The sequence below is a fragment of the Lonchura striata genome, chromosome 32 (genome assembly GCF_046129695.1).
Source record: "Lonchura striata isolate bLonStr1 chromosome 32, bLonStr1.mat, whole genome shotgun sequence".
Lineage (NCBI taxonomy): Eukaryota > Metazoa > Chordata > Aves > Passeriformes > Estrildidae > Lonchura > Lonchura striata.
Window position 1 is genome coordinate 148,483 of NC_134634.1, and position 24,641 is coordinate 173,123.

Sequence of the window (24,641 nt, forward strand, 5' to 3'; positions counted from 1 at the left end):
CCCCCCAGGCTGAGCCCCCAGGCCAGGCTGAGCCCCCCTGAGCCCCCCAGGCCAGGCTGAGCCCCCCTGAGCCCCCCAGGCTGAGCCCCCCAGAGCCCCCCAGGGGAGGCTGAGCCCCCAGGCCAGGCTGAGCCCCCCAGGCCGAGCCCCCCTGAGCCCCCCAGCCCCCTGTTCTGGCTGCAGGCAGCACGGAGCAGCCCCAGCCCCCTGCACCGCCCTGTGCTGCTGCCCCATCCCAGCTGCACCAGTCCCAGCCACGGGGGGACACTGGGGGAAGGGGGAGCTCGAGCCCCCCACTCGAGTTGGGATGGGGGGAGCAGGGATGGATGGGATCCGGGCAGGCAAAGAGCTCCTGGCTTTGGTTTGGTCGGTTTGGTTTGGTTTGGTTTGGTTTGGTTTGGTTTGGTTTGATTGGTTTGTTTAGTTTGGTTTGGTGTGATTTGGTGTGATTTGGTTTGCTTTGGTTGGGTCTGGTTGGATTTGGTTGGGTTTGGTTGGATTTGGTTGGGTTTTGTTGGATTTTGTTGGATTTGGTTGGATTTGGTTAGATTTGGCTGGGTTTGGTTGGGTTTGGTTGGGTTTGGTTGGATTTGGCTGGATTTGGTTGGGTTTGGTTGGATTTGGTTGGATTTGGTTGGATTTGGTTGGGTTTGGTTGGATTTGGTTGGATTTGGCTGGATTTGGTTGGGTTTGGTTGGATTTGGTTGGGTTTGGTTGGATTTGGTTGGGTCTGGTTGGATTTGGTTGGATTTGGTTGGATTTGGCTGGATTTGGTTGGGTTTGGTTGGATTTTGTTGGATTTGGTTGGATTTGGTTGGATTTGGCTGGATTTGGTTGGATTTGGCTGGGTTTGGTTGGGTTTGGTTGGATTTGGTTGGATTTGGTTGGGTTTGGTTGGATTTGGTTGGGTCTGGTTGGATTTGGCTGGATTTGGTTGGGTTTGGTTGGATTTTGTTGGATTTGGTTGGATTTGGTTGGGTTTGGTTGGGTTTGGTTGGATTTGGTTGGATTTGGTTGGATTTGGTTGGATTTGGTTGGATTTGGTTGGATTTGGTTAGATTTGGTTGGATTTGGTTGGATTTGGCTGGATTTGGTTGGGTTTGGCTGGATTTGGTTTGGTTTGGTTGGATTTGGTTGGATTTGGTTTGGTTTGGTTGGGTTTGGTTGGATTTGGTTGGATTTGGTTGGATTTGGTTGGGTTTGGTTGGATTTGGTTGGGTTTGGTTCGATTTGGTTGGATTTGGTTGGATTTGGTTTGGTTTGGTTGGGTTTGGTTGGGTTTGGTTGGGTTTGGTTGGATTTGGTTGATTTGTGTCCACCGTGGTGGGTGTGGAATCTGGGGCAGTGTAACACAAGATCCCAACAGATCCTCAGCACCTCAGAAATGTTCGGGGAGGAAACTGATTTTCCACAAGGCAGCACTGGGAATTTCATTTTTTTTAGGTGTCCGTTAGCCAATAAGTTGGTTAATTGGTTAATTAACCAATAAACCTACTGCTGGGGGAAATGTAAAAGCTGTTTTTGCAGATCTACATAGAAATTCCCCTTCTCCCCAAACTAAAGGAAAAACCCCAGACCCTGCAGATTTAGAGAAACAAAATAAAGCCTAGGTCAGGCTAGAAAAAAAAATCAGAATTTTCAAATGCTCCCTTTGGAATCGTCCAGTTTAGGAATAAAAAACAAGCTCCAAATTTTTTTGTTGTACATATTGTTGCTGCATGCTTACCATATGTTAGATGGAAGCATTTCCTATCCCTTGTGGATAAAAGAACATTTTTCAAGTTGTAGTAAATTATTATGAAGCCAATGACATTTCATGGCATGTTACCGTATCAAGCTGTGCTTGTTGTATTTTTTTTTTTCTTTATGGTTGTATTGCTTTTTTTTTTTTTTTTAATGTAAATGTACAAATATTTCTGTCGTGACGAGCACCTGTTTTACACGGCATTAATTGGGGCGCTGCAGCTCCAGGCTCCACAGCCCATCCAAAGGGATTTTGCACGTGGATCTGGCTGAAAAAACCCCACAACCCAGCACAGGAGGGGCTTGGGGACCCTTCCTGACCATCCCCCAAAAATCAGAGCACCCCCAGAGTCTGGGGGTGACCTGGCCGGAATTTCAGAAGGAATTCTCCCATGGGTTCCCAGAGCAGCTGGGGCTGCTCCTGCAGCCCTGGAAGTGTCCCCAGGCCGGCTGGAGCAGCTGGGACAGGGAAAAGCGTCCCTGCCCTGGCAGGGGTGGCACTGGGAGGATTTTGGGTCCTCCCAACCCGTTCTGGGCTCTGATTTAGGCCCAGCCTAAACCTGGCTGCAGAAACGGCTCCCAAAAGTCCCTCGGGTGCCTCTGAAAGCCACACTCCCTTTGTGCTGGGCCCGAAGGATCAATTTAGGGGTTTCGTGGAAGGCTGGGAGCGGAACCTTGGTCCTGCCAGCTCCCCCAGCAATTAATGCCATGTAAATGAGGTCGAACAGCTGGAGCACCTCTGCACCCTGTGCCCCTGGCCTTGGCCAGCCCTGGCTGAAATGGTCACCCCAAAGCAGCTGGGCAAAGCCTTTTCTGCCCTTCCCTGCAGCTCTGGCAGGGCCTGGCACCCCTGACGCCAGCTCAGCTTCTGCTTTTGTGGATTGGATTGGATTTGATTTCGTTTTCTTGCCCTCTTGTGCCCGCCTGGATCCCCTCTCTGCTCCCTGCTGTGGGGGCTTCTCTGTCACTGCTGATTTTGGGGAGGGGCTCGGCTGCCTCGGGGGGCTCTGGCCACTTTTGGGTGACATTTGGGCAGGTTTGGGCAGGGGGGGCCCAGCTCTGGGCTGGGTTTGAGCTGCCAGCGCCGTTTCACCCCCTCCGTGTGTTGCATGTGTCCTTTGTTCGATCAGTCATTACTCTGGATCGCTGGCCTTGATGTTATTATTAATTAAAGAGCTACACAAATCTCCCGGGGGCTCTGAGCCGTTCCTTGCTGAGCTGCAGCAAATCCTGGGCACAAACTGCTTTGCACAAATTTTCACCGTTTTTTCCCTGTGCTGGGGAGCTCACACTTGGTGGTTTTCCTCCCAAAGCCCACAGCACTCCTGACACAAAAGCTGATTTTTTGGGGTGTGACAGAGCCTGAAGTGCCCATTCCTCCCAGAATGGATTGCACACAATCTGGCTCAGGCACCACCAGGAATAACCAAGCTTCTGGCAGGGAAAGAAATGGCTTTTTTTCTGCCTAAATTTGGCAGAGAAAGCCTCAAATCTGAGTCAGAGATAAGGGTTTGTGTGGGGCTGCTGGAAGTGCCAGGGAGACCCAGACAAAGCATCCTCTCTCTGGGTAATGCATCTTTTCATTTCAGAAAGAGCTATAAAATCACTTGTAAAAAAAATAACATGAGCTGTAAAATAAATCATCCTGGATGCAGGCAGTGCCTGAGAGTCTGTAGCACATTGCCAGAACTTTTTAGATGATTTAAGTATTTTTTCATAGCTAAATGTTTTGGAGGGTCCTTCCTGGTAATGTGGGAAGGGAAAACATCTTGGGAAGGTGCAGAGGGGAAATGGGGAAATGTTTATCAGGAATTCCACCCCCATGCCCACTCCAATCCCTCCCTGGCCTCTCCTGCAGGCTGAGAGGCCCCAGAGGTGCCGGGTGCTGCCCCCGTGCCCAGGCTGGGCTCACCAGGGCTGCTGGGATCTTTTCCCCAGCTTTTCCTCACTCCATGGAAAGGCTCTGGGAAAGGAGAAGCCTCGGGAATGTCTGCATTCCTCCAGCCTGTGAGATGATGTGAGGAGCGAGCAGCAGCATTCCCATGGAATAGCCCAGCTTGGAATGAAATATTCCCATGGAATAGCCCAGCTTGGAATGGAATATTCCCATGGAATAGCCCAGCTTGGAATGGAATATTCCCATGGAATAGCCCAGCTGGCCATGGCTGTCACCTGGGGGGACAAACCTGGAGCTCTTGGAAGGAAAAGCTGGGAAAAATCCTGGGGGAAAATGAGATTTTTGGCCCCTGCAGTGCCAGAATGAACATTTCTGTCCATTGCAGAGGCTGGGGTTGATTCCCAGCTTTTATTTCAGGCGTGGGCACGTGTGAGCCCCCCTAAATACCTGAAATAAAAGGATGCAAGGAAGAAAGGGCTGGGAATGCCCTCCCCTCCCTGCCACCAGAGCAGTGCAGGACTGCCCAGCCAGCCCTGGTGAGGAAGCAGGGAGGGGAAGGGAGCCACCCCAGCCGAGACAAAGTGGCATTCCCAGAGCAGAACCCCCTGAAAATGCCCAGAAAACCAGGATCACCTCTGCAGACTTTTATTGTTTCAAACCTACAGACAGGACGAGAACTCCAGTGCAAACACGAGCAGCGAGCAGAGGGACCTCTGGGTGTCACCTTTCCATGGGTGTCACCTTTCCATGGGTGTCACCTCCCCAGGGCTGTCACCTCCCCAGGGGTGGCTCTGGGCTCTGTTCAGGGCTCAACACTCACAGTTAAGGGGCTTGGGGAGGCCTGGGCTGAGCCAGGGGTGCTGGTGTCACCCTGGGGTGGCGTCACCCCAGTGCCAATGTCACCCCTGGGCTGGTGTCACCCTGGGGACAGTGCCACTCCTGGGCTGGTGTCACCCCTGTGTGCTGTCACCCTTAGGATAGTGCCACCCATGGGGTGGCACCACCTCAGTGCCAATGTCACCCCTGGGCCAGTGTCACCCCTGGGATAGTGCCACCCTTGAGGTGGCACCACCTCAGTGCCAATGTCACCCCTGGGCTGGTGTCACCCTGGGACTGGTGTTACCCTTGGGATGGTGCCACCCCTGGGCCAGTGTCACCCCTGGGATAGTGCCACCCTTAGGATAATGCCACTCTTGAGGTGGCATCACCGCAGTGCCAATGTCACCCCTGCCCTGGGGCTGGTGTCACCCTGGGACTGGTGTTACCCTTGGGATGGTGCCACCCCTGGGCCAGTGTCACCCCTGGGATAGTGCCACCCTTAGGATAATGCCACTCTTGAGGTGGCATCACCGCAGTGCCAATGTCACCCCTGCCCTGGGGCTGGTGTTACCCTTGGGATGGTGCCACCCCCATTTGGTGCCACCCCGGTGCCACGGGCAGGGTCCTGCTCCCCGCTCACCCCTGGCTCCTCTGTCCTGGAGGCCGCGGGCGCCGCAGCCGCTCCGGGCAGGGCCGGGCTCAGTCTCGGGAGGCAGCGATGCGATCCACCTGCAAAAGGGACACGCAGCCTAAAAACAGCTCCGGGGGGACACGGCCGGGGCTGCTGCTGCTCCCGGGAAAGCAACCCAAGGGAACGGGATTCCAGGGCTGGGATTCCAGGGCTGGGATTCCAGAGGTGGGATTCCAGGGGTGGGATTCCAGGGGTGGGATTCCAGGGGTGCATTTCCAGGAGTGGAATTCCACGGGTGGGATTCCAGAGGTGGGATTCCAGGGGTGCATTTCCAGGAGTGGAATTCCACGGGTGGGATTCCAGGGGTGGGATTCCAGAGGTGGGATTCCAGGAGTGCATTTCCAGGAGTGGAATTCCACGGGTGGAATTCCACGGGTGGGATTCCAGAGGTGCATTTCCAGGAGTGGAATTCCACAGGTGGGATTCCAGGGCTGGGATTCCAGGGGTGCATTTCCAGGGGTGGGATTCCAGGGGTGGGATTCCAGGGCTGGGATTCCAGGGATGGAATTCCAGGGCTGGGATTCTAAGGGTGGGACTCCAGGGCTGGAATTCCAGGGGTGCATTTCCAGGCTTCTGTCACCCTGAGGAAATGAACCCATGGGAAGGGCTGGGACTCCAGGGGTGGGATTCCAGGGGTGGGATTCCAGGGGTGGGAATTCCAGCCTTCTCTCACTGCGGGATTCCCTGAAAAAGGCACCCAGGAGCTTCCAGAAGCTTCCAGCATTTCTGGAATGAGGGTGACACTCACTGAGCAGGGGCCAGGGCTGGGCTGGGCTGGGCTGTGCTGACTGCAGCTGCCTCAGTGATAATGAAATAATAATTCAGTAAAAATTAAGGTACAGAAGCAGTTCTGCCTTGGGGGGATCTCACAGGATTTCTTCTAGAGTGGAAAAAATCCCAGTTAGGATTTTTCTTTTAGGGCAGGGGGGATATGAGGAATGAAATGCTGAATCTCTGGCCTAGAACAGCCTCGCTGGGCAGGAGAGGGGCGAGTTAAACCCTGAGGTTTTCTGCTCTGTGCACCCAGGGGTTGCCTCTGTTCTTAATGGATTTAACTAAAGACCAGTAATTCCGTTTGGTTAACGTAGGGCACTTGATTTTATTCAAAGGGCGAGATACAAAAAAAGTAAGCAAAGAGACAAAACCCAGATGAGAAATGCTACAGACAGAAGGAGACATCTCCTGCACACAGCACACGACAAACACGGTACAGTCTGGTCCCCACAGCCCAAGCCAGCTGGATATGTACAGCACACAGCAGCTACAGGGGAGGAAATGTGGGTTTGCCACTCAAATGTCTATTTACAGAAACTGAATTGAAGGCAAATAAGTTTTCTTTCCTTCTTTTTTTTTTTTTTTTTTTTTTTTTTTTCCCCAACCCAAATACTTCTGTTTCTTCTTCTTCCTGTTCTGCTGAGGAGGAGGGACTCCATGCTTTGAGACAAGTTTGGTACCTTCAGGTAGGATCTAAAATTGGCCACAGCTAAACACTGAGCTGCTAATTAAGCTACTTAACTTCAGTCCCTCCCTCCATGCAACACCAAGGACTCCTGGGGACGGCCAGGGAGGGGACAGGCCCAGTTCTGCTCTGCTCAGGGCTTGGTTGGTGCCTCCAGAGGCTTCACCTGCAGCTCAGCCAGGCCTCGGGGGCTGGGCTGGGCTGGGCTCAGGGCTCTGCTCGTCCCACCAGGCTGGGAAAGGCTCTGGCTGGTGGTGGGGCTCTCAGCTTTGGGGAGCAGGGTGTCCCCAAGGAGATGCCCTGGGCTCTGCACAGAGTGCTGACTGTGACAAAGCTGGGACAGAACTGCCCCACAGCCCTTCTGCAGCAGAGCCAGGGGAAACAAAACCTTTCTGGCTGCAGCAAATTCCATCTGCAGCTTAACCTGCACGTGTGTGGAATCTGTGTGAGAGCTGCTGGGCAGAGCTGGGAGCTCTCTGCTCTTTGGGAATTAAAGACCTCAGGGCTTCCCTCGGAGCCTCTGCAGGTGAGGAACAGAGCCACTCACACCAAAATAACCTGTGAGCACAGTGGGCAGCAGCAGGAGCTGCTAGGCCAGCTGGCAAAGGCCTTGGTTTGTATTTACCTGTGGCTCAATCTTAGAGACAGGGCTACGGAATTTTTCAACACCTCAGTGAGGAAGGAGAGAATTTCACTGGCTCAGTAAGCAAAACATTCAGTTGGGAGAGCAGAAGACTGACTGGCTGTTAATAAATACCACGAGACATCCTAAAAGTTTTCTATGGAAAAGAGAAACATCATCTGTTCATCCAAATGCAACACGGGGACAGAATGAGGTAAGGAAAGCTAGAAAGAGTCCTTTGTACACTCCCACTTCACACTGCATGGCAACAACAACAAGAAGGAGATGCCAACAGGCTCCCTGCCATGCTCAGCAGGGAATTCTTCACACAGGTGAGCTCCAGAGCATCCCTGGAGGCTGAGCCTGCAGCACCACCAGCCTCCCTGCGAGCCCTCACTTTTGGCATCAGTTTGAGCCCCAGGCAGGAGGAGGGGGCACTGCCTGTGCCCTGACCCATCAGTGCTGCAGGGAACAGGGATTTGTGTGGCTCAGCATGAAGCCAGAGCTCAGCTCACGCCGGGCTCACCGAACTCGGCTCTTTGGTCCTCTTTGCACACAGCTGTCAGCGAGGAGGAACAGCCCGTGCTCACACACTGAACTCGTCCCCAGGGGCGTGTGCCCCCTGCTCTGAGCAGTGCTGGGGAGAAAAGGGGCCTGAAATGGTTCCCCTGTGGGGCTGTTCCACGAGAGATCCGCTCTGAGAGCAGAGGATGGGGCAATGCACATCCCTGGGCCAGGGGAGCCCAGCCTGCAAAGCCCTGCAGGGGTTCTTGAGGAGGAGGAGGAGGAGGAGGAACTGTCTCCCACCTGTGAGCATTGCACATGCCTTGCTTTGTCCTCAATTCTCCTCCTCCAGTCAAGCAGGGAGAGCTAAAGGTGATGGCTAGGCACAGCTGTGCCAGGGCAGTGCCTCACACACTGCATTTACTGCACTAAAAGGCAGCAGTTACTACACTAAAATGCAGCATTTACTGCACTAAAATGCAGCATTTACTGCACTAAAATGCAGCATTTACTGCACTAAAATGCAGCAGTTACTGCACTAAAATGCAGCATTTGCTGCTTTGCTCTTAGACACTGGCAGCACGACGTGTCCAGAAGGAACAGAATGACAGGGCAATGAACACTGGCTTTGAGAAGCTTTTCCAGGCACGCAGAATTTCATTCCCATGGTGGGGCCCAGCCTCGAGCTGAGGTGAGAGGTTCCCACGGAGCAGAAGTGCCAGAGGCTTTGGGAACGCCCGTGCCAGGGGAGCTGGGGCTGGCAGGGCACTGGGCACCCTCCCCAAGCACTGCATTTGCTAAAGCCAATTTGCAGGGGCAGCAAATCACCTGGAATATTCACCAGCACCATTTTACACCTTGTGGCATGGTTTTACAGTGCCTGTGTAAAGCTAATTCAAATCCCAGCGAGATGGGAGGAAATTCACCTTTCCACATGAGGAAATAGGTAATAACTGCCCTTTGATGGCTCTGAAAAAATCAGGTTTTGACTCCTGAAGGTGTTATTTTCTGCACCATTTTTGATTCTCTTCAAGCTGGTTACAGGAACATTACCAAGGTAATTTCTTTATTACCAAGGTAATTTTCCAAGGTTATTTCTGGCGTGTTTATGGAGCCTTTTTATCCCCTTCAGGTGTGTCACAGAGCTGGGTTATCCAGGTGTGTCACACCCAGGGTTACAGAGCTGGGTCCCTCAGGTGTGTCACACTCAGGTGTGCCATACCCAGGTGTGTCACACTCAGCTGTGTCACACCCAGTTGTGCTCCAGAGGAAATCCTCAGCACAGGAAAAGCTCCCCTTGTTTGAACAGCCCCAGGCAGCAGCAGCTCAGAGCCAGCCCTGGCACCTCCCTGCCCTCAGCCCTGCCAGCCTGGCTCCCACTGGCCCTGCTGGGGTCCCGTGGCCACCGTGGCTGGGGGATTGTCACTTGCTCTGGGTGTGGCACGGATAAAACCCTTCTGGAGCAGCATCACCTCCCTGGCAGCCTCGCCAGGTGCCCAGGAGCAGAGTTGGGGCAGCTCAGCTGGGTTCCCTCCTGCAGCCGGGCCAGGAATTCACCCCAGAGGTTTGCCTGCAGTTTCCTTCACTGGTAAAATTCCTGTTTCAGCTGCGTGTTCTGCTGCACCTGAGAGCACCACAGGGCACTGAGAATCCTTCAGAGCTTCCCCACAGTGACTGGAACAGACAGTGCCAGCAGCTCAGAGTAACCCCTTAGCTAAAGACTCAGCAATCTTCAAGGAAAACCATTTAGCATCTTTCATGGAAGTCTATTGATCAGAAAAACCCCAGAGCTATGGTTGTAGCACGTGGAATCGATTGGACAATCACTAATGTAATGGAATTATGGTGATCTTATACACAAACAACGATTTACCAAAATAAGATTTACCTAGGGGGCTTTAAAATCGAGTTATTTTGGTACCAAAAAAAAGTCTTTCATTTAATTCCCCTTTGCCCCTATGATTCAGATGATCTGTCACTCTACAGTTACGGACTTGGCCAGATTTCTTGGAAAATCAACCTGCAGAGAGGGAGGAGAAAGAACAGGCTCGTGAGTATTTACACACTTGGTTTGTTTGTGTATAACTTTGTAACCTGTGGAACGTCTGTTCTGCCTTCCAACTGAGAACAATCCAACACATCCTCACCTTCACAGCGCAGAAAAAAAAAACTCCACAGCCCTGATTGTTACAACTCCTGGCTCAGAACTAAGCAGAGCTTTAGCCTGGGCTGTTCCAGTGCCCAGGTGGTCACTGAGAACAGGCAGTGCCTGTATTAAAATCAACCAGCCAGCACCAAACTGCTTGCCAAACACCCTCCTGAGCACTTCACCTTCCCTTCAGCTCCCTAGCAGCCCTCCAGAGCCTGGCTGCTCCTTCCACAGCACAGCCACACGTCCCAGCTGGGCTCCTCCAGCTCTCAGCGGCCCCGGGCTCTGCAGCAGCTCAAGCAGTGGCACAGAGAAGCCCCAGGCCTGCAGCAGCCCCCAGCAGCCCCAGGGCAGGGGATGCTCTACTCACATCGTAGCCCCTGAGCACGGCCAGGTGGAAGGCCAGCAGCTGGAGGGGGATCACGCTCAGGATGCCCTGCAGGCAGTCCACGGAGTGGGGAACTTTGATGGTTCTTTTGTTGTTCTTAATGGTCTCGATGTCCTCCTTGTCACAGATCACCACAGGCCGGCCCTGCAGCAGAGGGGAAGGCTGAAGGAAAGCACTTCTGGAAGGTTCTTCCCTCCTGTGCAGAGTGCCAGGGGCAAAATCTATTCCTTAATTTAGAGCTAAACAGCTTCCCATCCCCTGGGGGCATTTAAGGGTTAAACAGAACATGCCAGGGTCTGCAATTGCTGCAAGAGCTGCTGGTGAAACCCCCCAGGACTCGGTGAGACCCAGGGGAGCAGTCTGGGTGTCTGGGAAGGGCTCTCCTGCCCCAGCAGCAGCAGCAGCTCTGTGCACGCAGAGCTGCCAGCCCTGTGGAGTAGGTGAGATAAAGGATCCTTCATCTCACCTGCAATGACCTGCTGCAGGGGTTCCTTCATCTCACCTGCAATGACCTGCTACAGGGGTTCCTTTATCTCACCTGCAATGACCTGCTGCAGGGGTTCCTTTATCTCACCTGCAATGACCTGCTGCAGGGCGTTCTGGCACATTTTTCCTTTATCTCACCTGGATAAAGGTCCCTTTTTCTCACCTGCCTGCAATGACCTGCTGCAGGGTGTTTTGGCACGTTTTTCTTTATCTCTTTACCTGGATAAAAGTCCCTTTATCTCACCTGCCTGCAATGACCTGCTGCAGGGTGTTTTGGCACGTTTTTCTTTATCTCTTTACCTGGATAAAGGTCCCTTTATCTCACCTGCCGGGCGATGACCTGCTGCAGGGCATTCTGGCACTTGGCATAGGTGTGGTCTCTCATGATGATCATGATCACGGGCATGAGCTTGTCCACCAGGGCCAGGGGGCCGTGCTTCAGCTCCCCGGCCAGGATCCCCTCCGAGTGCATGTAGGTGATCTCCTTAATTTTCTAGAGGGGGGGAAAATGAATTCATCACACTCTGAGCAACCTCCTGGTGGCTTTTTAAGCGTCTCTGTGCCAGCTGCTGCAGTCTGAGCCTGTGAAGGCAGCTCCAGGCACTCAAACCTTACCAGGGCTCCCTCCAGACACGTGGCGTAGTGGTAGCCCCGTCCCATGATGAGGACAGACTTCTGGTGGTACAGCTCGGTGGCCAGCTTCTGGATCTCATCATCCATGCTCAGCACTTCTTTAATCAAGTCTAGGGGCAGGAAAACCCAGACTGAGTGTGCTCCCACAGCCCACCCAGCCCCACGGCCAGCAGCACCTGCAGGAGCCCTGGGCTCAGCTGTACTGGCCCGCTTTGCTGGCCTGGAGACCCCTGAGAGAGCGTGGCTACAGGGACCTGTGACAGCTCTGCCACCCTCCTGCAGGGCCAGCCCTGCTGAGCTCAGCCCCTCGCTGCAGATCCAGCCCAGCTGGGCTCCCCCTGCCCAGTCCCAGCCCAGCTGGGCTCCCTGTGCCCAGTCCCAGCCCTGCTGGGCTCCCCCTGCCCAGTCCCAGCCCAGCTGGGCTCCCCGTGCCCAGTCCCAGCTCTGCTGAGCCCCTCCTGCCCAGTCCCAGCCCAGCTGGGCTCTCTCTGCCCAGTCCCAGCCCAGCTGGGCTCTCTCTGCCCAGTCCCAGCCCAGCTGGGCTCCCTGTGCCCAGTCCCAGCCCAGCTGGGCTCCCCCTGCCCAGTCCCAGCCCTGCTGGGCTCCCCTTGCCCAGGATCAGCCCTGCTGAGCCCCTCCTGCCCAGTCCCAGCCCAGCTGGGCTCCCCTTGCCCAGGATCAGCCCTGCTGAGCCCCTCCTGCCCAGTCCCAGCCCAGCTGGGCTCTCTCTGCCCAGTCCCAGCCCTGCTGGGCTCCCCTTGCCCAGGATCAGCCCAGCTGGGCTCCCTGTGCCCAGTCCCAGCCCAGCTGGGCTCTCTCTGCCCAGTCCCAGCCCAGCTGGGCTCCCCTTGCCCAGGATCAGCCCTGCTGGGCTCTGCTGAGCTCCCCCAGCCCAGCTGGGCTCCCCCTGCCCCAGGTCTTACCTGGCAGCCCCTTGAGCCCCCTCATGATCTCCTTGCGCCGCTCCTGCATGGAGATCCTGTCGTCACACATCATCAGGGCAAACATCACCAGGGACACGAACTGGCTGGTGTAGGCCTGGGGACACAGGGAGTGGCACAGGGAATGTCACTGGGGCACAGGAATGTCACTGGGGACACAGGGAATGTCACTGGGGACACAGGGAATGTCACTGAGACACAGGGAGTGTCACTGGGGGCACAGGGAGTGTCACTGGGGGCACAGGAATGTCACTGGGGACACAGGGAATGTCACTGGGGGAACCCACCTCCCATATTTGAGAACAGACTCTCCCCTGCCCTTGGGGACAATCCCTGCACAGGCAGGTGATGGGAGGGGTCACACCAGGGCAGGAATGGTCCCAGGGACCCCAGAGGGACCCCAGAGGGACCCCAGAGCAGCAGCTGCAGTTTGGCCTCGAGCTCCTTCCAAGGCAGAAGGGCTCGGGGCCAGGCAGGCAGGGATGCTGCAGGGGCTGGAGCAAGGTGTGGGGTTTTCTGTCCCTCCCTAGGCAAGGAGCAGACAAATTCCACCTGGAGGCTGGAACGGCTCTGGAGGAACACAGAAAATCTGTTTTTGCAGTTGTGCTGCCTGCTGGAGCCTGCTGGCAGTGCGAGCTGCTCTGCTCTGTGCAGCCCTGCACAAGTCCACAGCACCCAGCAGCCACATGAACGTGCTTGGGCTCTTCAGAATATTCTCAAAAAAAAGTTCTGGGCGAGCTCAGGGCACAAACTTTCCAAGTTCTTATTTCCTATATGCAGAGCTTTGGTAACTCCCCACATCATCAGAGAAAAAAAATGGCATTTATCTCCAAACTGTAAATGTTGGCCCTGTGAAAACAACAGGGACAAACAGCTCGTTCAAGAGTTTCTTGTAAGAGACTCATGAATTTTCCATGATCAAATTCCCCAATGAACTATTAAACTCAAATGTGGTTTTTGGCTGAATTTATGTAACAGATTGACATCATCTCACCTCTAAATAGAACTAAACCAAAGCAGATTTTTCACCATGCAGAAGCACTTCACCAAAATGAAAGGCAGCAAAGTAAATTATCTTACCCTGGATCTCACATGGCCAGAATAATCCTGTTATCTGGACACAAACTGTAGGATTCTGTGGAAGACCTTTCCCCCATTTGTTAAAAGGATCGTTTTAATATCCCATTTTCTTTGGTAAAGCAGAGCCAGTGAGGGAGTTACAAGCAGACAAAGTTTCCTTTATCTTATCCACTAATTTCCTTTTTCATCTCTGACCTTAAATTAAAGTGAGCCTGCACCTTGAGACAGGTGCAAAGAGAATTCTGTCCCCTCAGGGAATCATTCCCTCCAAAACCCGTTCATTGCAATGTTTAATGCAGCTTCCTTAGATTATTTCATTTAGAACAGGGACCCAAAAAAGCCCTCTGCATGCTCCAGGACAGAACACGCAGGGTGCTGCTGGTCTGTGACTGCACAGCCTGCAGCAGTGATGCCCCAAGAGTTCGATTTTATATTTGATTTTTAGATTTTTTTTTTTTAATATATTTTTTTCTATTTTTCAGATTCAGCGTGGAACTCTGAGCTTTGTATTAGGAGATTGTGAGCTCTGAAACTCCAGGCCCAAAAAGTAAAAACAGCAGTGAATTGAAGAGAGGAAAACAAGGAGGATGGGATTGCATAAACTAAAGCTGGAATTGGACAATTAACCCCAATATGCAAATGGAGCAGAACTGATCAAAGTGACAGACCCTGTGACAAATTGTGCATTTTGTGCCTCATTTTGTGACCATTTTGGGGCTCATTTTGTGACCATTTTGGTTCACCTTGAGTGCAGCCCTGGCTCTGGTGCTGCCCAAGGTGGATCCATTGAGGAGATGCTGTGAATAAATCCCTGCTTTATTCTGTAGCTCTGTAATAGCTCAGTTTTCTCAAGGCATCGGCAGCAGGGGTAAGGAGGGGGCCCTGTGACAGGCAGGCCTTTCAGGAGGGGTTCCAGAGGAAAAAATTAAATTAAAATATAAAAAAATGAAAACTAAAATTTAAGAAACAAAAATATAAATATAAAAACTAAATAAAGTAAAAATTAAAATAAAATAAAAATTGAAAATTTAAAAAAAAGAAAATAAATAAAAATAAAGTAAAAATAAACCAAACCCAAATAAAATAAATTCTAAAATTAAAATAAAAACTACAAATTAAATAAAAATTAAAGTAAAAATTAAAATAAAAAAAAGATAAAATAAAAACAAAATTTAAAAATAAAATAAGATAAAAATAAAAAATTAAATAAAGAAAAATAAATTAAATATAATTAATATTATAATAAATTATATATAATTGATATATTATTATAATAAATTAAAAATAAAATTAAAAATAAAATTAAAAATAAAATTAAATAAATTCTAAAATTAAAATACAAAATGAAAATCAAATAAAAATTAAAATAAAGTAAAAATTAAAATAAAGTAAAAATTAAAAATAAAAATAAGATAAAATAAAATAAAAAAAAATAAGAAAGATAAAAATAAAGAAAAATAATACATAAAATCAAAAATAAAATTAAAAATAAAATTAAAAATAAAATTAAAAATAAAATTAAAAATAAAATTAAAAATAAAATTAAAAATAAAATTAAAAATAAAAGAAACCAAAGCAAGCAGCCGAGCGAGCGCGGCCGCGGCTCACCTTGGTGCTGGCCACGCCGATCTCGGGGCCCGCGTTGATGTGCACGCCGCAGTCGGTCTCGCGGGAGATGGAGCTGCCCACGGTGTTGGTGATGCCCACGGTCAGGGCTCCCCTCTCCTTGCAGTAGCGAAGGCACATCAGCGTGTCGGCGGTCTCCCCTGGCACAGGGACACAGCGTGGGTGAGGGAAGGGCACAGACTGGCACAGGGACAGGGATGGGTGCTGGGGAAAGGCACAAATTTGGGATGGGGACAGGGATGGGTGCTGGCAGAGGCACAAACTCAGGACAGGGACAGGGATGGGTGCTGGGGAAAGGCACAAATTTGGGATGGGGACAGGGATGGGTGCTGGCAGAGGCACAAACTCAGGACAGGGACAGGGATGGGTGCTGGGGAGAGGCACAAACTCAGGACAGGGACAGGGATGGGTGCTGGGGAAAGGCACAAATTTGGGATGGGGACAGGGATGGGTGCTGGGAGAGGCACAGACTGGGACAGGGACAGGGATGGGTGCTGGGGAGAGGCACAAATTTGGGATGGGGACAGGGATGGGTGCTGGCAGAGGCACAAACTCAGGACAGGGACAGGGATGGGTGCTGGGGAGAGGCACAAATTTGGGATGGGGACAGGGATGGGTGCTGGCAGAGGCACAAACTCGGGACAGGGATGGGTGCTGGGGAAAGGCACAAATTTGGGATGGGGACAGGGATGGGTGCTGGCAGAGGCACAAACTCAGGACAGGGACAGGGATGGGTGCTGGGGAAAGGCACAAATTTGGGATGGGGACAGGGATGGGTGCTGACAGAGGCACAAACTCCCTAGTGCAGCCCCTGGCACTCCCTGCGAGCCAAGGAGGTGGCAGCAGCCCCTGCAGCCCCAGCACAGGGCAGTGCCACCCAGAAACACAACACCCAGAACCTGTCTGCAGCTCTTGGTGCCGGTAAAAGCCTTTAGTGCTCTGCTATGGGTTCAAAAAAGCAGCTCAGGGTTGTCCCTTTAACAAAAATCAAGCTTTATTCGTTCTCCTGGTTAATAAAAATTCATCTGGGCCAGGCTCCTGTGCTGCCCAAGGAGGCCTTTTAATAAATCCCTCCTTTATTCTTGAACCCTGCTCAGGATCAGCCTTCCCAAGGCATCCACAGCACCCCGGGCGTGCCCTGCTGCCTCCCCAGGCCGGGCAGGAGGGAGCCCTACCTGACTGGCTGAGGAAGAAGCAGACATCGTCCCTGAACACGGGCGTGTTCCTGTCCAGGAAATCGCTGGCCAGCTCCACCATGACGGGCAGCTCAGTCAGCTCCTCCAGCACCTGGCGGGTCTGGCACGGGGAGGGCAGGAAGAACATTACCTCATGTTTATAAACCCAAAGTGCTTGCACAAAGAAAGCTTTCTAGCTGCCACACACGCTGGAAAATGTTACCGTTAAAACCCCGTGTGGCAATTAGTGCTGGATTACACTTTAATTACTCACATTGCCCATGCTCAAGTCACCACCAACCCCTGTGAGAAGCAACCTTGCCTCGGCACCACCACCATTCGTTTTCCTGGCTAATAAAAATTCACTTGGGCAGGGAGGTGTGGGGGGAAAGCACAATGGCCTGTGAGGCCAACTCCTCCCTCAAATGGAGATTTCTCTAAGTAAATCTCACTTGTTATATAACCCTCCACATAAATCATGTCACGCTGGGTGTCCTGTGTGTGTCCCAGCCTGAAGAACTCGAACTCCCACCTACATCCAGGCCCCCCTGGCAGCCCCTGCCTTGCTGCAGCCTTGGCATTCTGCTCCTGCAGCATCCCTCCCCTGCCATCTCCATTTCTAACAGAGCAGCTTTTGCTTTCCAAAGCCTTCCACAGCCATGGAAGTCACAGGAACCACCTCCCCAAGTTCAGCTTCATCAGCTTTTATTTCCTCCTGCTGCTGCTGTGAACTGAGCCTGGTGTTTGCAGCTTTCACAAGGGCCCTCCTTCTTTCACCTGTGTGCCCTTGCTTACTCCTAACCTGATTAAGGTCAAGAATCAATCCCCAACCTGAAATCAATCCTTAATCTGCTTGGCACACTCCACACACCCTCCAGGGAGACCTCAGAGCCTCCTCCAGGCCTGAAGGGGCTCCAAGAGAGCTGGAGAGGGACGTGGGCCAAGGGATGGAGTGGCAGGACAAAGGGCCATGGCTTTAAACTGAGTAAGGGTAGACTTAGATGAGATTTTTAGGACAAAACTCTTCCCTGAGAGGGTGGGCAGGCCCTGGCACAGGGTGCCCAGAGCGGCTGGGGCTGCCCCTGGACCCCTGGCAGTGCCCAAAGGCAGGCTGGATGGGGCTTGGAGCAGCCTGGGACAGTGGAAGGTGTCCCTGCCATGGCAGGGGTGGCACTGGGTGGGCTCTGAGGACCCTGCAGCCCACCCCAGTCCCTGATTCTGGCCCCGGGCCCAGCACTCACTGCCACTCCTGCGTGGTAGCTCGTGCCACAGGCGATGAGGATCAAACGCCGACACCTCTGGATCTCCTTGATGTGATCCTTCAGCCCGCCCAGGTTCACTGTGGGCAGGACCAGAGAGCCAAATCAGGGAGGAGGAGTTCACAAAATCACAGCGTGCCACCACCTCCATCATCCACCGTGCAAAAACCCTCACAAGCCTGCTGGGAGCTCGCCAGCAGCACGGGCAGCTCTGGAGGCACTCTGACCCACCCTGCATCTCCCCAGCAAGGTTCCATCACCCCCTCCCTCCCTGCAGCCACCCTGCTGCACACTCAGGGAGGGAGGCTCAAGCTCAATTACCAGTGTAGTCATCAAAGTTGACCCTTCCTCTCATGGTATTAACAACAGATTCTGGCTGTTCAAATATTTCCTTCTGCATGAATGAGCTGAAGTTACCTAGGAAGAAAGATAGAAAACAAATTAGAACACTTTACCTCCTAAAACTTAAATTTTCAATTGCCTCCTGCTAATTGCCATTTTTCCTCTGTATGTAGGGAAAAGCTTGGACCAGCCAAAGATTATTATACTGATCCTTCTTTTTCTGCCAAAACAGCAGCTCATGGTGAGAGCTTGATTGGAACTTCAGTGAAGGGCAGATCCAGACTGTGAGGGATCAGTCTTGGTTTCAAACCATATGGCTCCAAGCAAATGCAAAATCCTCAGCCCCACAACTCTCCTCAAAAGGTATCAATGACTAGAGGGAAGTGCCATGGCAGGTAAGGACGTTCTTCCCCATGAGGATGACCCAGCACCAGACCAGGCTGTGGCACCTCTGTGCCCAGAGATGCTCCAGAGTGGAGCAGAGCTGTCCCCAGCTGGGGCAGGGGTGGCAGCAGGTGACTGCAGGTGCCAGGCAGGCAGCGTGGGAGCCCAGCACATCCCCCTGGCTGGCTCCAGACCCTGGCAGGGGGCTCAGAGACCCTGGCAAGAAGTCAAAAAACATCTGTGGCTTCAATTATAGCTGGTAGAAAACTGCCAACTCTGGATGAGGAATTAAAAGTCACAAGGGTTTGAGTAGTGTGATATTTGAACTAACACAGGGTGGAAAAGTAGAATTTTGGGTTTTTTAGAATGTAATTCAGGGGTACAAGATGGAGGAATCTGAGTGTGCCTTAGCCTTCTTTCCTTTCTTCTTGCCCTCCGTGTCTTGCTGTGATAGTGACACTTTTCTGTTGGTTTAAGGTAGGGACACACTGTCCAACATAAATGTTAGGTATTGGTAATAAACAGTATATGTAACTTTTGATATAAAAGGTAAACACCGCCCGAGAGGGCAGCAGAAGGTTATGGCCTCCTCGGTAGCCAGAGCTAGGCAGGTCAGAGAGAAAATATTACAGGTAAGAAGAGCGAAAATGTTACCAATAATAAGAAATAAACAACCTGGAGAAAGCACAACGGGAAGCATTCCAAGTCCCCTCATTTGGCTGCGCCCAGGCCAGGGAAGCAGAAACCCATTTTGGATCTCTCCTGGGGTCACCCTGGCCCCCGGGAAGCAGCAGACAGAGAAACGCAGGGGCGGCGGCTCTCACCCTTCATGATCTGCTGCAGCTCCATCTGCAGGGTCTGCACGGCCCGGCCCGGGTGGTCGCCGGCCGTGCGCTTGACGCGGTGGATGGACAGACGGCCGTCCACCACGGCCGCCACGTCGTCGTCCTCCAGGAAGATGACGCGGTTGGTGTGCTCGATGACGGCGCTGCGGGGACAGGGCACGGCGCTGAGCCGGGCAAGGGAGCTGCTGCCTGGCCCCAGCAGGCTGCAGCACGTCTGTACCAGAGCTGCACTACGGTACAGTGCTACACTGCGTGCAGGAGGCACTCAAACTACACAGGAGGTACTGAAAAACTACACAGGAGATACTAGAACTATAATACATTAATGTACTGCGTGCAGGAGGCACTCAAACTACACAGGAGGTACTGAAAAACTACACAGGAGATACTAGAACTATAATACATTAATGTACTGCGTGCAGGAGGCACTCAAACTACACAGGAGGTACTGAAAAACTACACAGGAGATACTAAAACTATAATACATTCATATACTGCTTAAAGGAGGTACTCAAACTACACAGGAGGTACTGAAAAACTACACAGGAGATACTAAAACTATAATACATTAATGTACTGCGTAAAGGAGGTACTCAAACTACACAGGAGGTACTGAAAAACTACACAGGAGATACTAGAACTATAATACATTAATACACTGCGTAAAGGAGGCACTCAAACTACACAGGAGGTACTGAAAAACTACACAGGAGATACTAAAACTATAATACATTCATATACTGCTTAAAGGAGGTACTCAAACTACACAGGAGGTACTGAAAAACTACACAGGAGATACTAAAACTATAATACATTAATACACTGCGTAAAGGAGGCACTCAAACTACACAGGAGGTACTGAAAAACTACATAGGAGATACTAAAACTATAATACATTCATATACTGCGTAAAGGAGGCACTCAAACTACACAGGAGGTACTGAAAAACTACATAGGAGATACTAGTACTATAATACATTAATGTACGATTCAAAGGAGATACTCAAACTACATAGGAGGTACTGAAAAACTACATAGGAGATACTAAAACTATAATACATTCATATATGATTCAAAGGAGATACTCAAACTACATAGGAGATACTAAAAATCTACACAGGAGATTCTAAAACTATAATACAGTAATATACTGCTTAAAGGAGATACTCAAACTACGTAGAAGATACTGAAAAACTACATAGGAGATACTAGAACTATAATACATTAACATATGATTCAAAGGAGATACTCAAACTACATAGAAGATACTAAAAAAAGAAGAAGATACTAAAAAACTACATAGGAGATACTGAAAAACTACACAGGAGATTCTAAAACTATAATACATTAATATATGATTTAAAGGAGATACTACAAACCTACTTTTTCTAACTACCAAATTAACCCCTCACAACTCCTAGCCCTCTCGCTCAAGCCCAGCCCCAGGTGGGTTGGATTGGATTGTCCATCAGGCTCAAACAATCCTCACCAGAATCCAATCAAGCAATCACCCCAGGTAAACAATTCTCCAAATACATTCCACATGGGAAAAAACAAGGAGCAGAAATAGAAATTGTTTGCTCTTTTTTTCCTCTGTGCTACTCTATGAAAAAATCCTGAGAGAGATAAGAATGTGCCAGCCACAGTGGACATCACTCACACCCTGCTCTGGGCACTGCAGCCCTCCCAGCACCCCAGCAATCTCCTCCTCTTTTCAAATCCTGTGAAGTGCATTTCCACCCTGCCAGTGGAACTGGCTCGTTATTAATTTCATTATTCATTTTCCCATTATAGATGAGATTATCATCATAGATTTTCTTATCATTAACGAGCCACCAGGCTCATTATTCATTTCAAGGAGAAATGCTGAGTTTTAAGAACTTTAAGGAGAAGTTGCTCAGACAAATGGGATCTGTGTGGAGCTGGGAGGTCAGAAGGGCAGGGATGTGCCCTGGTGCACAGGCTGCTCACACACAGAACAGGATCCTCCTGCCCTGGTTTTCCCAGGGGAAAGCCACTGTCCCTCCCTGGTTTTCCCAGGGGTAAGCCACTGTCCCTCCCTGCACCTCACTCTGCCCAGCTGTAAAAGCAGGGACAGCTCTGGCCCCTGGTAAGGCAGCAGCACTGCCTGGAGTGCCACTGAAAAGCTTTAAAACCAGAACACATCAGGGTGTCCCGAGAGCCTCCAGAATTCTCTGCTGGAAGGAGCTGCAGAAGCCAACCACAGCAGTGTTTTTACATTCCTGGAGCAAGCACTCATTCCTCTTGAACCAGAGAATCCCAAAGACTCTGCTAAGGCTGCTGCCAAGCTGCTCTCTCCTGACTCCTCTGGGATTACAAATGCCACCTTTGATGATGAAGGAATTGCTTGTGTGCAGAGACCCCTGGAGAACCAACACAGTTCTCCTCATAATTAGCACCTGGCCTGCTAATTTAGGTCAGGGCTCTCTCAGGTTTCCTCTCACTGGGAAATCCTACCAACAGATGAGCCTGAAGAATGGGAACACTATTCCAAGGCCAGCACTCATTGCTTTAACAGCAACTCTGTTTTGGGTAGTATTTGTAAATTGATGGCCACGTGCACACAATTTACTTTGTTCACAAAGAAACCACACCCTCCCCATCTCTTGCTCCAGAGGCTTTAAAACAGGATATTTCTACACCAGAGAGGCTGGAAAACCCTACCTGGCATCAGAAGCAAAGTAATATTCCACAGCTTTCTCCTCCACGGGGAAGAGGCAGGTGGTGCTGTCCACTCGGGACAGGTTGCAGCTCCCCTTCTTGTCTTTGCCTAGGAGACAGGAGGGTCAGGGGCTGCCCAGGTGACACCCTGGGCACAGGTGACACCCAGCAGAGCCCCCAAAGCACAGTACCAACATGAAGCACTATTTTCATGCCTGCAGGTGGGCACAACACACTTGTGCTGCTGTGCCCATCCTCAGCTGGCTTGCAAGACTTTCACTGCTTTTAATAAGTCTGCAAGTGTATTACTAGTGCAGTCTGAAGTTTAGAGGAAAGTACCAGGAGAAAATTCAAATTAAATGTGTGCCAGTGTGGCTCCACTGGCAGAGAATTCAAGGTGCTTTATGAGCAGCCACATTAAACCTGCCCTGTTGATCACTTTTTATTCCTCTCTGGTGAGCCCCCAGAAATGGAGCAGCGCTGCTCTTTCTTTGTCACTCTCAGCACTGGGGAAATTCTTTCAGAGCTGCCACCTGCGTGCCCACCCTGCTGCCCTGAGCACTGCAGGTGGAACCCAAACCTATTTCTGTCTGGCTGAGCTCACTGGTCACACACAGCTCAGGAAATCCAGGATTCAGAGCTCGGCCTTGTTCCTGCACCTCCAAACACAAGCACCTCACCCCGACCAGAAAACCACACCTGTGCTCTTGCCAGGGAGGTACCCAGGGGTGGCAGGACTGAGAGTCAGCTTTGGGAAAAATCTGTCCTAAAAGTTCTGCCTTTCACCAAGGATCCTTTCTGGAGTACTCTGCAAATTCCCAGCACCGTGTCTCCTCCTCCAAACTGCTTCTCAGTGGTGAAGCTCATCAGGGATGCAGATGAGGCACCCAACACCTACTGCTCAGCACCAGCCTCGAGCAAAATTATTTGCCAGTCATTGTGCAGGGCATGGGGAGGGAGGGGGTGGATTAATCAGCTTATCTCCCAAAATGGGACTATTGCTGAAGAACAGGAACGCTGAAGTTACTCCGTTCTATATTTATTGCATAATCCTGAGGGTGTTTCACCTACTAGACACTGATCTGATTCAGTGATGCAAGCAGAGCTCGTGGTGCTCTGGCTTCCACTTCTGCAGATGAAAATGTAAAGGAAAAATACTGCTTTCATGTTGATACTCAGTGAGAAAGGCCCACTCAGGCAGTGATTCAGAACCTTCCAGTTCAGTTATCAAGTCAGTAAACGAGGAGAACAATGCCTTTGTTGTTGAGCTGAGAAGGACAGACTGATTTGGTGTTGAGAAGGGACAGAGCAGAGCTGCACTCCCCCACAGAAGCACCCAGACCTGATCAGAACATGCAAATTTGGTTTCTCAAAATAGAACATTTCCCTGCATTGGCTTTATTATGTTGCATTGCTTTTCTGCATGACAGATTCAAGCACATCCTCTCCCTCACAGAAAGGGCTCTCCTGCTTCAGAGGTGAGCTGGTTCATCCCACCATGTGATGGGCTGGCCTTTAAAGCACCTCAAGAGAGGAACAGAGGGTTCCCCCTGATAAATGAGCAGGGGAAGGAAGGCCCAGCCTCAGGCCAAGCTTAGTGCTGCCACCAGAGGCTCACCCCATGGGCAGGGGCAGGACAGGGCTCTGACAACCCAAACTCCAGAAGGAATTTTGGGCAATGCTTGCCATTAGGATTGCAGCAGCCTCCTGCTTTAGTGGGGGTTATTTTTAAGGTAATTCACCGTTTCCTTCTGCAGCCAGAGCTGCAGAAACACTCAGCACAACCTGCACTGTCATCAGTTTTTGCACATATGCTGAGCATTACGTCCCAATATTTGAAGTGGGATGGGTGGATTTTCCTGTGTGCTGCTCGTGGTGTTTCTGATCAAGAAGAAATTTTGATTTTCCCAGATGTTTCACTGCACTACACAGAAAGCAATAGCCACATATTAAAAACACAACGCATCGTGGTCCCATTTATGATTCCTTTCCTAAGGAGCTGGAGGATTTGTCTGAAATTTCAAGTGTTAGCTTTTCTCTGGTGGGCACCTTCCTCCGTTTTTATGGATATTCCATCAAAAGAATGATCCATAGATTGTACAGCTGGAAGTGCAATTGGGAGAAAAAAAAAAAAAAAAACAAAACAAATTTGAGCTATTCAATGAAAAAAGTACAGTGTTAGATAAATACATTAATGTTACTGCTAATCATCCAATCAAAAGGCAAAGCTGCTGGGACTGGCTCTTGCAGCAGGGAATCAGCAGCTCCTGGGATCCCTGCACTGCTCAGAACACAAGGCCAGGCCCCAGGCACCGAGCAGGCTCAGACCCTCTGAGCACAGTGAATTCCAGAGCCACTCTCAGTACTTTCCACTTTCTGGGATGTCTATGGTGGTAGAACACGTGTGAGAGCAGGACAGACAGACAACACGACCAGACATTGGCCCGTGAAGGGTGACAGCTTCCACAATGATGTGGGGTGGCAGGGGCAAGGCTTCGGGCTGAGATTAGGGTTAGGATTAGATTTTGGGGTTGGGGCTGTCCCCACACACCTGTGCGGTACAGGATGGGGATGTGGGTTAGGGTTAAGTTTGGGGTTGGGGTTGGGTTAGGTTTGGGGTTAGGTTTGGGGCTGTTCCCCCTCACCTGTGCGGTACAGGATGGGGATGTGGGTTAGGGTCAGATTTGGGGTTAGGTTTAGGGTTAGGGTTGGGGCTGTCCCCACTCACGTGTGCGGTACAGGATGGGGATGTGGTCAGTGTGTTGGGGTTGGGTTAGGGTTAGATTTGGGGTTAGTTTTAGGGTTAGGTTTGGGGCTGTCCCCACTCACCTGTGCGGTACAGGATGGGGATGTGGTCAGTGTGTTGGGGTTAGGGTTAGGTTTGGGGTTAGTTTTAGGGTTAGGTTTGGGGCTGTA

At 51.1% G+C, this 24,641-nt stretch overlaps 1 protein-coding gene across 1 annotated transcript in view; it reads right to left on the reverse strand.

The window, feature by feature from the left end:
• Positions 1-6,224: 6,224 nt before the first annotated feature.
• GFPT1 (glutamine--fructose-6-phosphate transaminase 1) overlaps positions 6,225-24,641 on the reverse strand; it is a 30,370-nt gene continuing 11,953 nt past the window's right edge. The window contains exons 9-19 of the mRNA XM_077789228.1: positions 21,729-21,834; positions 19,023-19,186; positions 17,794-17,889; positions 17,455-17,552; positions 16,214-16,334; positions 15,021-15,178; positions 12,315-12,429; positions 11,374-11,501; positions 11,084-11,251; positions 10,255-10,416; positions 6,225-9,755 (exon numbers count right to left, since the gene is read on the reverse strand). Coding sequence (XP_077645354.1) covers positions 9,711-9,755; positions 10,255-10,416; positions 11,084-11,251; positions 11,374-11,501; positions 12,315-12,429; positions 15,021-15,178; positions 16,214-16,334; positions 17,455-17,552; positions 17,794-17,889; positions 19,023-19,186; positions 21,729-21,834 — 1,361 coding nt within the window. The 3' untranslated portion in view covers positions 6,225-9,710. The remainder of the gene's footprint in view (positions 9,756-10,254; positions 10,417-11,083; positions 11,252-11,373; positions 11,502-12,314; positions 12,430-15,020; positions 15,179-16,213; positions 16,335-17,454; positions 17,553-17,793; positions 17,890-19,022; positions 19,187-21,728; positions 21,835-24,641) is intronic.